Source organism: Tachypleus tridentatus, unplaced genomic scaffold (assembly GCF_004210375.1).
Source record: "Tachypleus tridentatus isolate NWPU-2018 unplaced genomic scaffold, ASM421037v1 Hic_cluster_1, whole genome shotgun sequence".
In the NCBI taxonomy this organism is placed as follows: Eukaryota; Metazoa; Arthropoda; class Merostomata; order Xiphosura; family Limulidae; genus Tachypleus; species Tachypleus tridentatus.
Window position 1 is genome coordinate 21,361,913 of NW_027467777.1, and position 13,157 is coordinate 21,375,069.

Below are 13,157 nucleotides of genomic sequence, written 5' to 3' on the forward strand. Positions count from 1 at the left end.
ACAAACGCACACAAGTTACAATTAATTTATATTTTTTATCGAATATAGGCCGTTCCTAGTAAAGGTTTACCTAATGTTAGGTCTAAGACCAGTGGGTTTATATATTTTGGTATCTGCAATTTGAATTCGTTTGTATTATTATAAAAATCTTTATAATAAAAATACTAATGTTAACACAGAACTCTCACGAGTCTCTGCTATTACAGAATATAACTTGATAAAGAAAATAGTCAAATGGACCACTTCTTCATGTGCCACAGTTTTAGAGAAAAATCTAAACCTAATCAGTTTTCCTTGTCGTACCACAAGTGTCAGAGATCCGTTCAATTAGTTTATCTTGCCGTACCACAAGTGTCAGAGATCCGTTCAATCAGCTCACCTTGTTGTACCACTGTACCAGAGATCCGTTCAATCAGCTGACCTTGTTGTACCACTGTACCAGAGATCCGTTCAATCAGCTCACCTTGTTGTACCACTGCACCAGAGATCCGTTCAATCAGCTCACCTCGTCGTACCACTGTACCAGAGATCCGTTCAATCAGCTCACCTTGTTGTACCACTGTACCAGAGATCCGTTCAATCAGCTCACCTTGTTGTACCACTGTACCAGAGATCCGTTCAATCAGCTCACCTTGTTGTACCACTGTACCAGAGATCCGTTCAATCAGCTCACCTCGTCGTACCACTGTACTAGAGATCCGTTCAATCAGCTCACCTTGTTGTACCACTGTACCAGAGATCTGTTTAAATCAGTACATAACGTGTATAATTTTCTTTGTCTTCTTACCACAATTCAAAAAACGCTACGAAATGTTTCCGCCCAAAAAACAAAAAGAAAAGATTATTAGTTCTTAGACGTGACACTTCAGGAAAATGACGAAATGGGCGTTGGTTCTTTCTATACAGAAAGTTTTGTGACTGGTTTAACATGTCTATTTTCTGTATATCACATAGTGACTGGTTTAATATGTCTATTTTCTCTATGTCACATCGTGGCTGGTTTAATATGTCTATTTTCTCTATGTCACATCGTGACTGGTATAATATGTCTATTTTCTCTATGTCACATCGTGACTGGTATAATATGTCTATTTTCTCTATGTCACATCGTGGCTGGTTTAATATGTCTATTTTCTCTATGTCACATCGTGGCTGGTTTAATATGTCTATTTTCTCTATGTCACATCGTGGCTGGTTTAATATGTCTATTTTCTCTATGTCACATCGTGGCTGGTATAATATGTCTATTTTCTCTATGTCACATCGTGGCTGGTTTAATATGTCTATTTTCTCTATGTCACATCGTGGCTGGTTTAATATGTCTATTTTCTCTATGTCACATCGTGGCTGGTTTAATATGTCTATTTTCTCTATGTCACATCGTGGCTGGTTTAATATGTCTATTTTCTCTATGTCACATCGCGTGACTGGTATAATATGTCTATTTTCTCTATGTCACATCGTGGCTGGTTTAATATGTCTATTTTCTCTATGTCACATCGTGGCTGGTTTAATATGTCTATTTTCTCTATGTCACATCGTGACTGGTATAATATGTCTATTTTCTCTATGTCACATCGTGAGTGGTATAATATGTCTATTTTCTCTATGTCACATCGTGGCTGGTTTAATATGTCTATTTTCTCTATGTTTACATCGTGGCTGGTTTAATATGTCTATTTTCTCTATGTCACATCGTGGCTGGTTTAATATGTCTATTTTCTCTATGTCACACTTCCCAGAAACTAATTTTAATTAACATTTGTCGCTCATACCTAGAAATGTTTTTTTAGAACGACCAAGTCTTTAAGGTCATGCACGAAGCTTGTTTCTACATCAAATATAATGTAGCAATATAGAACCGTGGAAGATGCTTTGTTTCAACCAATATTGTTCGTTTCTGGACACAACCACAATAAATCACTTAAATATTTGAGTAATGACCAATCTTGGAAACTGTTGTAACAATGTAAGTGAGCAAGTTTCAGATTCTACAACTGCAAGTAATACACAAAAATCAATATTCTCTGCAAAACACAGACGTCATCTTTTGTTTTAAAACAAGGCTACTAATAATCATGTAGCATTTTAACAGTGTTTGTGTTAATAAGCACAAAGTTGTAAAACGGGCTTTCTGTGCTATGCCCACCACGTTTAACAACAATAGAGTTTTAGCCTAATAAATCTTCACACCTAAACCACCGCGGGAAACATTCTTATGCAGGCCAAAATGTACTTTAAATGATACAAGTTTGAAGGTTAAACATAAGAGCTTTTAACGCTACAATTTAGGGTTCAATCCCATGAAGAACAAAGCAAAGACAACTGATTGTGTTACAAACAATTAAATTACCTAGAATTAATTTCAAATTTCAGACAACACTGCATAGTTTAAAACTTAAGCCAACAACACATAATTTAAAACTATCTGTTAGTGATTATTAATCTTAATACATTCACTGTAGATTATCTATCAGTGATTATTCATTTTAATAATTCACTGTAGATTATCTGTTAGTGATTATTAATCTTAATACATTCACTGTAGATTATCTATCAGTGATTATTCATTTTAATAATTCACTGTAGATTATCTGTTAGTGATTATTCATTTTAATAATTCACTGTAGATTATCTATCAGTGATTATTCATTTTAATAATTCACTGTAGATTATCTGTTAGTGATTATTCATTTTAATAATTCACTGTAGATTATCTGTTAGTGATTATTCATTCAAATACATTCACTGTAGATTATCTATTAGTGATTATTCATTTTAATAATTCACTGTAGATTATCTATTAGTGATTATTCATTCAAATACATTCACTGTAGATTATCTGTTAGTGATTATTCATTTTAATAATTCACTGTAGATTATCTATTAGTGATTATTCATTTTAATAATTCACTGTAGATTATCTATTAGTGATTATTCATTCAAATACATTCACTGTAGATTATCTGTTAGTGATTATTCATTTTAATAATTCACTGTAGATTATCTATTAGTGATTATTCATTTTAATAATTCACTGTAGATTATCTATCAGTGATTATTCATTTTAATAATTCACTGTAGATTATCTGTTAGTGATTATTCATTTTAATAATTCACTGTAGATTATCTGTTAGTGATTATTCATTCAAATACATTCACTGTAGATTATCTATTAGTGATTATTCATTTTAATAATTCACTGTAGATTATCTATTAGTGATTATTCATTTTAATAATTCACTGTAGATTATCTATTAGTGATTATTCATTCAAATACATTCACTGAAGATTATCTGTTAGTGATTATTCATTTTAATAATTCACTGTAGATTATCTATTAGTGATTATTCATTTTAATAATTCACTGTAGATTATCTATTAGTGATTATTCATTTTAATAATTCACTGCAGATTATCTATTAGTAATTATTCATTTTAATAATTTACTGTAGATTATCTATCAGTGATTATTCATTTTAATAATTCACTATAGATTATTTATTAGTGATTATTCATTCAAATACATTCATGTAGAACTGGACCAACAAGTTAAGTAACAACACTGTCTTACTGAGAACTAGACCAATAAGTTAAGTAACAACACTATCTTAATGAGAACTAGACCTACAAGTTAAGTAACAACATTGTCTTAATGAGAACTAGACCTACAAGTTAAGTAACAAAACTGTCTTAATCAGAACTAGATTTGCAAGTTAAATAGCAACACTGGTTTAATAAGAACTAGACCTACAAGTTAAGTAACAACACTGTCTTAATGAGAACTAGACCTGCAAGTTAAGTAACAACACTGTCTTAATGAGAACTAGACCTGCAAGTTAAGTAGCAACACTGGTTTAATAAGAACTAGACCTACAAGTTAAGTAACAACACTGTCTTAATGAGAACTAGACCTGCAAGTTAAGTAACAACCCTGGTTTAATGAGAATTAAACCTGCAATTTAAGTAGCAACACTGGTTTAATGAGAACTAGACCTACAAGTTAAGTAGCAACACTGGTTTAATGAGAACTAGACCTACAAGTTAAGTAACAACATTGTCTTAATGAGAACTAGACCTACAAGTAAAGTAACAACATTGGTTTAATGAAAACTAGACCTACAAGTTAAGTAGCAACACTGGTTTAATGAAAACTAGACCTACAAGTTAAGTAACAACACTGTCTTAATGAGAAATAGACCTGCAAGTTAAGTAACAACCCTGGTTTAATGAGAATTAGACCTGCAAGTTAAGTAGCAACACTGGTTTAATGAGAACTAGACCTACAAGTTAAGTAGCAACACTGGTTTAATGAGAACTAGACCTACAAGTTAAGTAACAACACTGTCTTTATGAGAACTACACCTACAAGTTAAGTAACAACATTGTCTTAATGAGAACAAGACCTACAAGTTAAGTAACAACACTGTGTTAATGAGAACTACACCTACAAGTTAAGTAACAACACTGTCTTAATGAGAAGTAGACCTGCAAATTAAGTAGCAACACTGGTTTAATGAGAACTAGACCTGCAAGTTAAGTAACAACCCTGGTTTAATGAGAATTAGACCTGCAAGTTAAGTAGCAACACTGGTTTAATGAGAACTAGACCTACAAGTTAAGTAACAACAGTGTCTTTATAAGAACTACACCTACAAGTTAAGTAACAACATTGTCTTAATGAGAACTAGACCTACAAGTTAAGTAACAAAACTGTCTTAATCAGAACTAGATTTGCAAGTTAAATAGCAACACTGGTTTAATAAGAACTAGACCTACAAGTTAAGTAACAACACTGGTTTAATGAAAACTAGACCTACAAGTTAAGTAACAACACTGTTTTAATGAGAACTAGACCTACAAGTTAAGTAACAACACTGTCTTTATGAGAACTAGACCTGCAAGTTAAGTAGCAACACTGGTTTAATGAGAACTAGACCTGAAAGTTAAGTAACAACACTGTCTTAATGAGAACTAGACCTACAAGTTAAGTAACAACACTGTCGTAATGAGAACTAGACCTGCAAGTTAAGTAGCAACAGTGGTTTAATGAGAACTAGACCTGAAAGTTAAGTAACAACACTGTCTTAATGAGAACTAGACCTACAAGTTAAGTAACAACACTGTCGTAATGAGAACTAGACCTGCAAGTTAAGTAGCAACAGTGGTTTAATGAGAACTCGAACTACAAGTTAAGTAACAACACTGTCTTAATGAGAACTACACCTACAAGTTAAGTAACAACACTGTCTTAATGAGAAGTAGACCTACAAGTTAAGTAACAACACTGGTTTAACGAGAACTAGACCTACAAGTTAAGTAGCAACACTGGTTTAATGAAAACTAGACCTACAAGATAAGTAACAACACTGTCGTAATGAGAACTAGACCTACAAGATAAGTAACAACACTGTCGTAATGAGAAGTAGACCTGCAAGTTAAGTAGCAACACTGGTTTAACGAGAACTAGACCTACAAGTTAAGTAGCAACACTGGTTTAATGAGAACTAGACCTACAAGTTAAGTAACAACACTGTCTTAATGAGAACTAGACCTGCAAGTTAAGTAGCAACACTGGTTTAATGAGAACTAGACCTACAAGTTAAGTAACAACACTGTCTTAATGAGAACTAGACCTACAAGTTAAGTAACAACACTGGTTTAATGAGTACTAGACCTACAATTTAAGTAACAACACTGGTTTAACGAGAACTAGACCTACATGCTGAGTAACAACACTGGTTTAATGAGAACTAGTCTTAGTTAGGTGACAACGCTCTTCTTACGAGAACTAGTCCTAACTTTAGGTTAGAATTACAATACTTGTAAAACGAATTTCACGTTTATTTATAGCTTGGTCAGAATGTGTTAAACACTTTATTTTGTTGTTCTAGATATATATTCGATGCTAAAATATTCCAATTATTAATTTCCAAATTGATTTTGATATTTAAGAAGTTGTAACCATGCATTTCGATTATATTACGCAAAATAATTTTGGAACCGAACGTGCTGATATAAAATCAATTATTTATCTAACGGATTGATCCGTAAAGTGTGCTTGCTGTGTCACGAAAACGTATTTTTAAAGAAATACACGTACACACATGACGAACGTTTTGTACATAATAATACACCGTAGCCTAAGTTATGTTTGCAGTTTCGCAAGTGACGCATATAACGTGTGTCGAAAACAGAATTAGAAAATAGGATGTTAGCTCCCTAAACTCTATATGATTTAGTGACAGAAACCTCCTGATGTCAAACTTGAAGAGCTTTATTACTAGCTCCTCCGTGTGGCAAACCAAAGTAACTAAAATTGAATGATGCATCAACGATACGCCTTTTTGTGAAAACCTGATATTAAATGCTTAAACGATCCTGAAATATCAGTGTATGATGCAAGGTCGCTCGCAAATAAAGTCAAATACATAACTTGTCAAAGTACCGCACCAAATTAACCCTAGAATTGGTTTCGAGAATTAAACGGGCACATTATTTTTCTCAGTCACATAAACCCTTGTTTGGTGTGCTGCCCAACAAAACTGCTTCGCCAGCCCGGGCTCACCACCCAAGTTCATTGACGTTCTATTGATTGCCCGGGTATTTACGGTGTCCTAGACTTTGGCTAGACGCCAGGACTTCAGCTACACTGATACGCCCATTTTCTCTTCCACCGTGTACAACAAAATGGAAGTTGCGTGTGAATTCCTTAAAACAACCTGGTATTAAAAGATATATCTATTTAAAAACTTCACTTTATTATTATTCGTGGCATTATTATTGTCTGGAGTAGCTCTCGTGCTTTATCGTGCTAAACGAGATCCACGCGAACTTTGACGCTCTGTGTACAAGATGTACTTTTTTGCTGTACAGAACAGTTATGTACAGAAGCCGCTTTTACAGGGGAATTTATTTTAACATTAGCTTTGACATATTAATGAAGTTTTCCGAATTGATAATTGATAAAAAATTATCTTCGTGTTAATTAAAATCTTAGTTCGATTGACATTTAGAGATTAATTTTAAAGCAGATCTCGTGTATACTATAGTAAACTTGAAATTTAATATTACTGTTTTTATTTCACAAAAGTTTATCTACCCACAATATTTAGTATGTAGATGCCGACAAATGACAGAGTTGTATGAAAATATTAACCTTAATATTTATCACAGACATTGTGATCTCACATTTCTCTTAACTCAGTCGCGAGCGATTTTAAAGTATATAAAAATAACTGTACACGTCCGATTGTCCATATCACGTAAAGAGACCTGGTACTTGTGGTGGACAAGGGTCAAGAGTTTCTACAAATCACTTTCTTCTACTGGTTTAAAATTTAAGTAAGATACATAAAGAGAAAAGTGAAAACATTAGTTTAACTCTAATATTATTACAAATGTTATTTGTGAGCTATTTGAACAGGATGTCTTTAAAAACTCTACTATGAAAAGTATAGAATGACAGTCTTTCAATATGGTTTGAGACTTTACTATAGTTGTATCAATGTTCTTATTAAATGTAATGTCACATGATTTTATCCATCTATATTTGGTTCTACAGTTCTATATCGCTTATAGTGGATTTCTTTTTGGAGTCTTCACAGTTCTGGTGTTCTGATACGAATAGTCACAGCGATGTTGCAGTTGTAGTGTTCCGAAGTGTTTTTATGTTAACAGTTGTGTTCCTAAGTGTTCTTATGTTAACAGTCGCGTTCCGAAGTGTTTTTATGCTAACAGTCGCGTTCCGAAGTGTTTTTATGCTAACAGTCGCGTTCCAAAGTGTTTTTATGCTGACAGTCGCGTTACTGTTTTTATGCAAACAGTCGCGTTACTAAGTGTTTTATGCTAACAGTCGCGTTCCAAAGTGTTTTTATGTTAACAGTCGCGTTACTAAGTGTTTTTATGCTAACAGTCGCGTTCCAAAGTGTTTTTATGCTAACAGTCGCGTTACTAAGTGTTTTTATGCTAACAGTCGCGTTCCAAAGTGTTTTTATGCTAACAGTCGCGTTACTAAGTGTTTTTATGCTAACAGTCGCGTTACTAAGTGTTTTTATGCTAACAGTCGCGTTACTAAGTGTTTTTATGTTAACAGTTGCGTTCCGAAGTGTTTTTATGCTAACAGTCGCGTTCTAAAGTGTTTTTATGTTAACAGTCGCGTTCCGAAGTGTTTTATGCTAACAGTCGCGTGACTAAGTGTTTTATACTAACAGTTATTTAATAAATACCAAATTCGTCATTATAAACTGTTATCTTAAAACGGAAACAAATATTATATGGTAGTCAATGTTTCGTAGTGTTAAACGCTGAGACATAGATTTCACTCTAACGACTACATAAGGACATGAAAGCACACGTTCATGTCTAACCATTTGTTAGGCCTATAGAAGGGCATGCCAGCAGGCGCCGTGTTAGCAATAGAGCTAAGCCTTGGTCGATATACAGCCTGCCAGAGCTTGGAAGCAATATCTTCATTTCTGGGTCACAAACTACAGACGACTGGCTTATGTACGTTCACAGTTTCAAAGTGAATGCATTTTACACAATAGGACTTAACAGCACATCACCGATTTCACATTTTTACCCAATATTTATTTATGTTGTGCATAATCAGCTGTATTGTTTTCGCACAATGGTATTTATATTGTTATCACAGATATTTCAAACTGTATCTAGTACATGTTACATCAATGATTTCCCATCTTTCACACTGTATTTATTACGTTATGCTGACTTTCCATGTGCCACAAAAGAAGACTGTTGACACTGCACATGATGGGTTACGTATTTCATACAGTAATACTTACACTGTACATGATGGGTTACGTATTTCACACAATTAAGACTTACATTGTACATGATGGGTTACCTATTTCACACAGTTAAGACTTACACTGTACATGATGGGTTACGTATTTCATACAGTAAGACTTACACTGTACATGATGGGTTACGTATTTCATACAGTAACACTTACACTGTACATGATGGGTTACCTATTTCATACAGTAACACTTACACTGTACATGATGGGTTACCTATTTCATACAGTAACACTTACACTGCACATGATGGGTTACCTATTTCACACAGTTAAGACTTACACTGTACATGATGGGTTACCTATTTCACACAGTTAAGGCTTACACTGTACATGATGGGTTACGTATTTCACACAGTGAGACATGAATACATAACCTTTAATCACTGTCATAGTTCGAAGTATACATAGCCACCAAAGTCTAATTATTTTGAGAGTAATTACAAAGTAGATTTTATTTTCTTGATAAAACACCAGCCTCTCTAACAAGAAGATCTAGGATCGAACCCTAGTCCATACCATTACAGAAATGGTCCTAATACATGTATTAGTACAGAATTTAGTCAGGACAGACAGTTCATGTAGACCTTGGACACGATAATCAAGATAGTAGAACCGTGCGTAAGTATCGAATTTCATCTGGACAGACAGTTCATGTAGACCTTGAACAGGACAATCAAGACAGTAAGACCATGTATAAGTATCGAATTTCATCAGGACAGACAGTTCATGTAGACCTTGAACAGGATAATCAATACAGTAAGACCATGTATAAGTATCGAATATTATCTGGACAGACAGTTTACCTCGACCTTGGACAGGACAATCAAAACAGTAATTATGAACCCCACGTTTCATCTCACACATTGTTAGTTAGGTCCACTTTATAACGGGCGATTCTGGCAGATAACCATGAAGATGGCTGAGTTTAAGCTGAGAAATACAATAATACTAGACAAGACATGTAAAGCAAACTTAACAATCTTTATTCATCAATAGATACGGAATTTTGTGAATAAATATGTGCGTCTAACACAGGACAGTCACCTTCTGCTGAATCTGTGAACTGAATAATAAATATATGCGTCTAACACAGGACAGTCACCTTCTGCTGAATCTGTGAACTGAATAATAAATATGTGCGTCTGACACAGGACAGTTACCTTCTGCTGAATCTGTGAACTGAATAATAAATATGTGCGTCTGACACAGGACAGTCACCTTCTGCTGAATCTGTGAACTGAATAATAAATATGTGCGTCTAACACAGGACAGTTACCTTCTGCTGAATCTGTGAACTGAATAATAAATATGTGCGTCTAACACAAGACAGTCAACTTCTGCTGAATCTGTGAACTGAATAATAAATATGTGCGTCTAACACAGGACAGTCACCTTCTGCTGAATCTGTGAACTGAATAATAAATATATGCGTCTAACACAAGACAGTTACCTTCTGCTGAATCTGTGAACTGAATAATAAATATGTGAGTCTAACACAGGACAGTCAACTTCTGCTGAATCTATGAACTGAATAATAAATATGTGCGTCTAACACAGGACAGTCACCTTCTGCTGAATAACAGGTTTCTTTCCCTCAAGACGTCGTCCTGTCAACCAATTCCTGTGTATCAATGAAGCATTTCTTGCTTAACAAGAAACATCAGATTTACCTCCTAATGACCATAGATCTCCCTGCGACTGGTTGTTCTCTTTAAATATAAGAGAGGACCGTGAAAGTCGTTGATCTTTTCGCATATTTTTTTTTATATTACAGCACTAATTCCGTGGGCAGGAGCAAATATTCTCTGTGTAGAACAACAAAACAACACTAGTAGCAAGGAAGAAAACAACAGTTTTCTGTATCAAGTGTGATGGGAATATTGCACTGATCCAGATTAATAGGATTTAAAAAAAAAAACGTATAAACCAAAATGTGAAGGTAAAAATGCATGGTATGGTTGCACCTGCACTCCTTCTCTCTGCGTTTCAGGCTTGTTCCCAAACTAACCATTTAATAAACTATTAAAACCAATTAACTTTAAACTCACGACATGGTTAAAAAATTTATTAACTTTCCCTCATTCATAAAGATGGTTACACATAACATAGAAGCCAAAACCCTCAGACGGAACTTTTTAACTACGTTTTAAATTACGAAACGTTACACTACATGATGGAACAAATAAAGAAAACATTCGGAAAATAGAGAAACAATAATTTAAATCAATCAAACAATAAATGTAAATACACAAATAAAAGCAAATAAACACTTCCATAGATGAAAAATAAGAGAACACTAAAATGTCTTCAGTTAAACAATCCAAGAAATGAGATGAAAATCGAAATTTTGTAACTAACAAAATAATAATTATGTACACATAACAAATAACATAATATTCAAACTAAATACCCTTCGACAACAATGCAAAAATACTCTTTAACAGCAAACACAAACATACAAATAAACAAAACGAAACGATATTAAAGGAGATTAAAGTGAAAATATGTGTGTACATAAAACTAAAGCTTTAAAGTAGTGCGTCCACTTATAAAACCAGAGATCTATCAAAGTACACTCTTATAAAACCAGAGATTCGACGTACACCATCTACTCATAAAACCAGAGATTTATCAAAGTATACTCTTATAAAACCAGAAATTTATCAAAGTACACTCTTATAAAACCAGAGATTTATCAAAGTACACTCTTATAAAACCAGAGATTTAACGTAGACCATCTACTCATAAAACCAGAGATTTATCAAAGTACACCTTATAAAACCAGAGATTTAACGTAGACCATCTACTCATAAAACCAGAGATTTATCAAAGTACACTCTTATAAAACCAGAGATTTAACGTAGACCATCTACTCATAAAACCAGAGATTTATCAAAGTACACTCTTATAAAACCAGAGATTTAACGTAGATCATCTACTTCTAACATGAAGAACGGCCGAGCATACTATATTTTATTATGAAACAACATAAAAATAATAGATAAAAAACTTTATTTATGTAGTAGTAATAATAAAGCCGTTTAAAAATGATGAAAATGTAATACATATCTTAATTAAGTGCATGACAAACAATACTGTGTAAGAAGAAAACTCTTCGTATTTTAAGGGGAAAAACACACACACACCTATATATACAGAATGAAACACTTCTAAATAATGGAAAGTATGAAATAAATTATACTCGTAAAGTTAGTAAATAACCCATATCAAACAAGAAAATCAACCCTAAATTACCCATCAGAAGATACCTGGCATAGGCAGATGGTCAGAGCGGTCGAGTTCGAATCTCCATTACACCAAACATGCTCGCCCTTTCAGCCGTAGAGGCGTTATAATGTGACAGTCAGTCCTACTATTTGTTGATAAAAGAGTAGCCCAAAAGTTAGCAGTGTGTAGTGATGACTAGCTGCCTTCACTCTAGTCTTTCAGAGACGGCTAGCGAAAATAATCCTCGTGTAGCTCTGCGCGAAATTCAAAAGAAAGAATGAATACAATAAACTTAAATGAAGGTATATGCACAGAATTTACAACTGCCCGGCACGTGGTCAAAGGTTTTTTTCCACTCACCATAACTTAGCCAACAAATTTTCCAGGGTTGACATTGTAGTCTCGATGTCCACCCATAGAGTACACTCATAAAGTAGGGCTCTCTGTGTTTGCCAGCTTGTGGTGCACCTCTATATGAGACTATGTTGAAGGTGTTTCTCTCAACAACTGGCCTCCATCTGGCTTAACGCATCTATAACCATAAAGCTGAATAGACATTTATCCATCATTACAAAACAACATTAGAACTTCATTCCATATCGTACAGACACCTGTTCAATCTAATGCTAACAACTTTTTAGAAGAAACGAAAACGGTTAATTTCACGTATGGCTTATATAAAGATGTCATCTGGTGCACACAGCACCACCTGGGTATACAGAGGCACTTATTCTTTTCCATGCATACACTCATGCAGCCCACTGTTCCGAGAATCGATCCGATTGTAAAACAAGTCTACATATTGCACAGGTAAGTTTGATGAATAATTTTCACGGTAGGTTTATCCTGAAAATTCCAATGCCAGATCCGAGGTCAAAGAGGACTAACTGTGAGCGAACTTTTCTAGACACAGAAAAAGGTTTATCTTCACCTATATTTAATCTATTGTCACTTTCCAGAACAAAGTCACTATACACTTGCCACAGTAACTGTCTCACCTAAAAGACTTGATATATCATAAGGTCCACCTATGTTCCAGCTGTTCCTTTTTCAACGAGGACTTCAACTTTTTACAATTAAATCACCCGTCCCTTAGGGAGCTGGG

General features: G+C 34.2%; 1 protein-coding gene across 1 annotated transcript in view; it reads right to left on the reverse strand.

Annotated features, from left to right (window-relative positions):
- Positions 1-10,877, reverse strand: part of LOC143241708 (uncharacterized) — a 34,570-nt gene extending 23,693 nt beyond the window's left edge. The window contains exons 1-3 of the mRNA XM_076484937.1: positions 10,873-10,877; positions 10,391-10,445; positions 380-740 (exon numbers count right to left, since the gene is read on the reverse strand). Of these exons, the coding sequence (XP_076341052.1) occupies positions 380-740; positions 10,391-10,445; positions 10,873-10,877 (421 nt within the window). The remainder of the gene's footprint in view (positions 1-379; positions 741-10,390; positions 10,446-10,872) is intronic.
- Between the last annotated feature and the right edge of the window lie 2,280 nt (positions 10,878-13,157).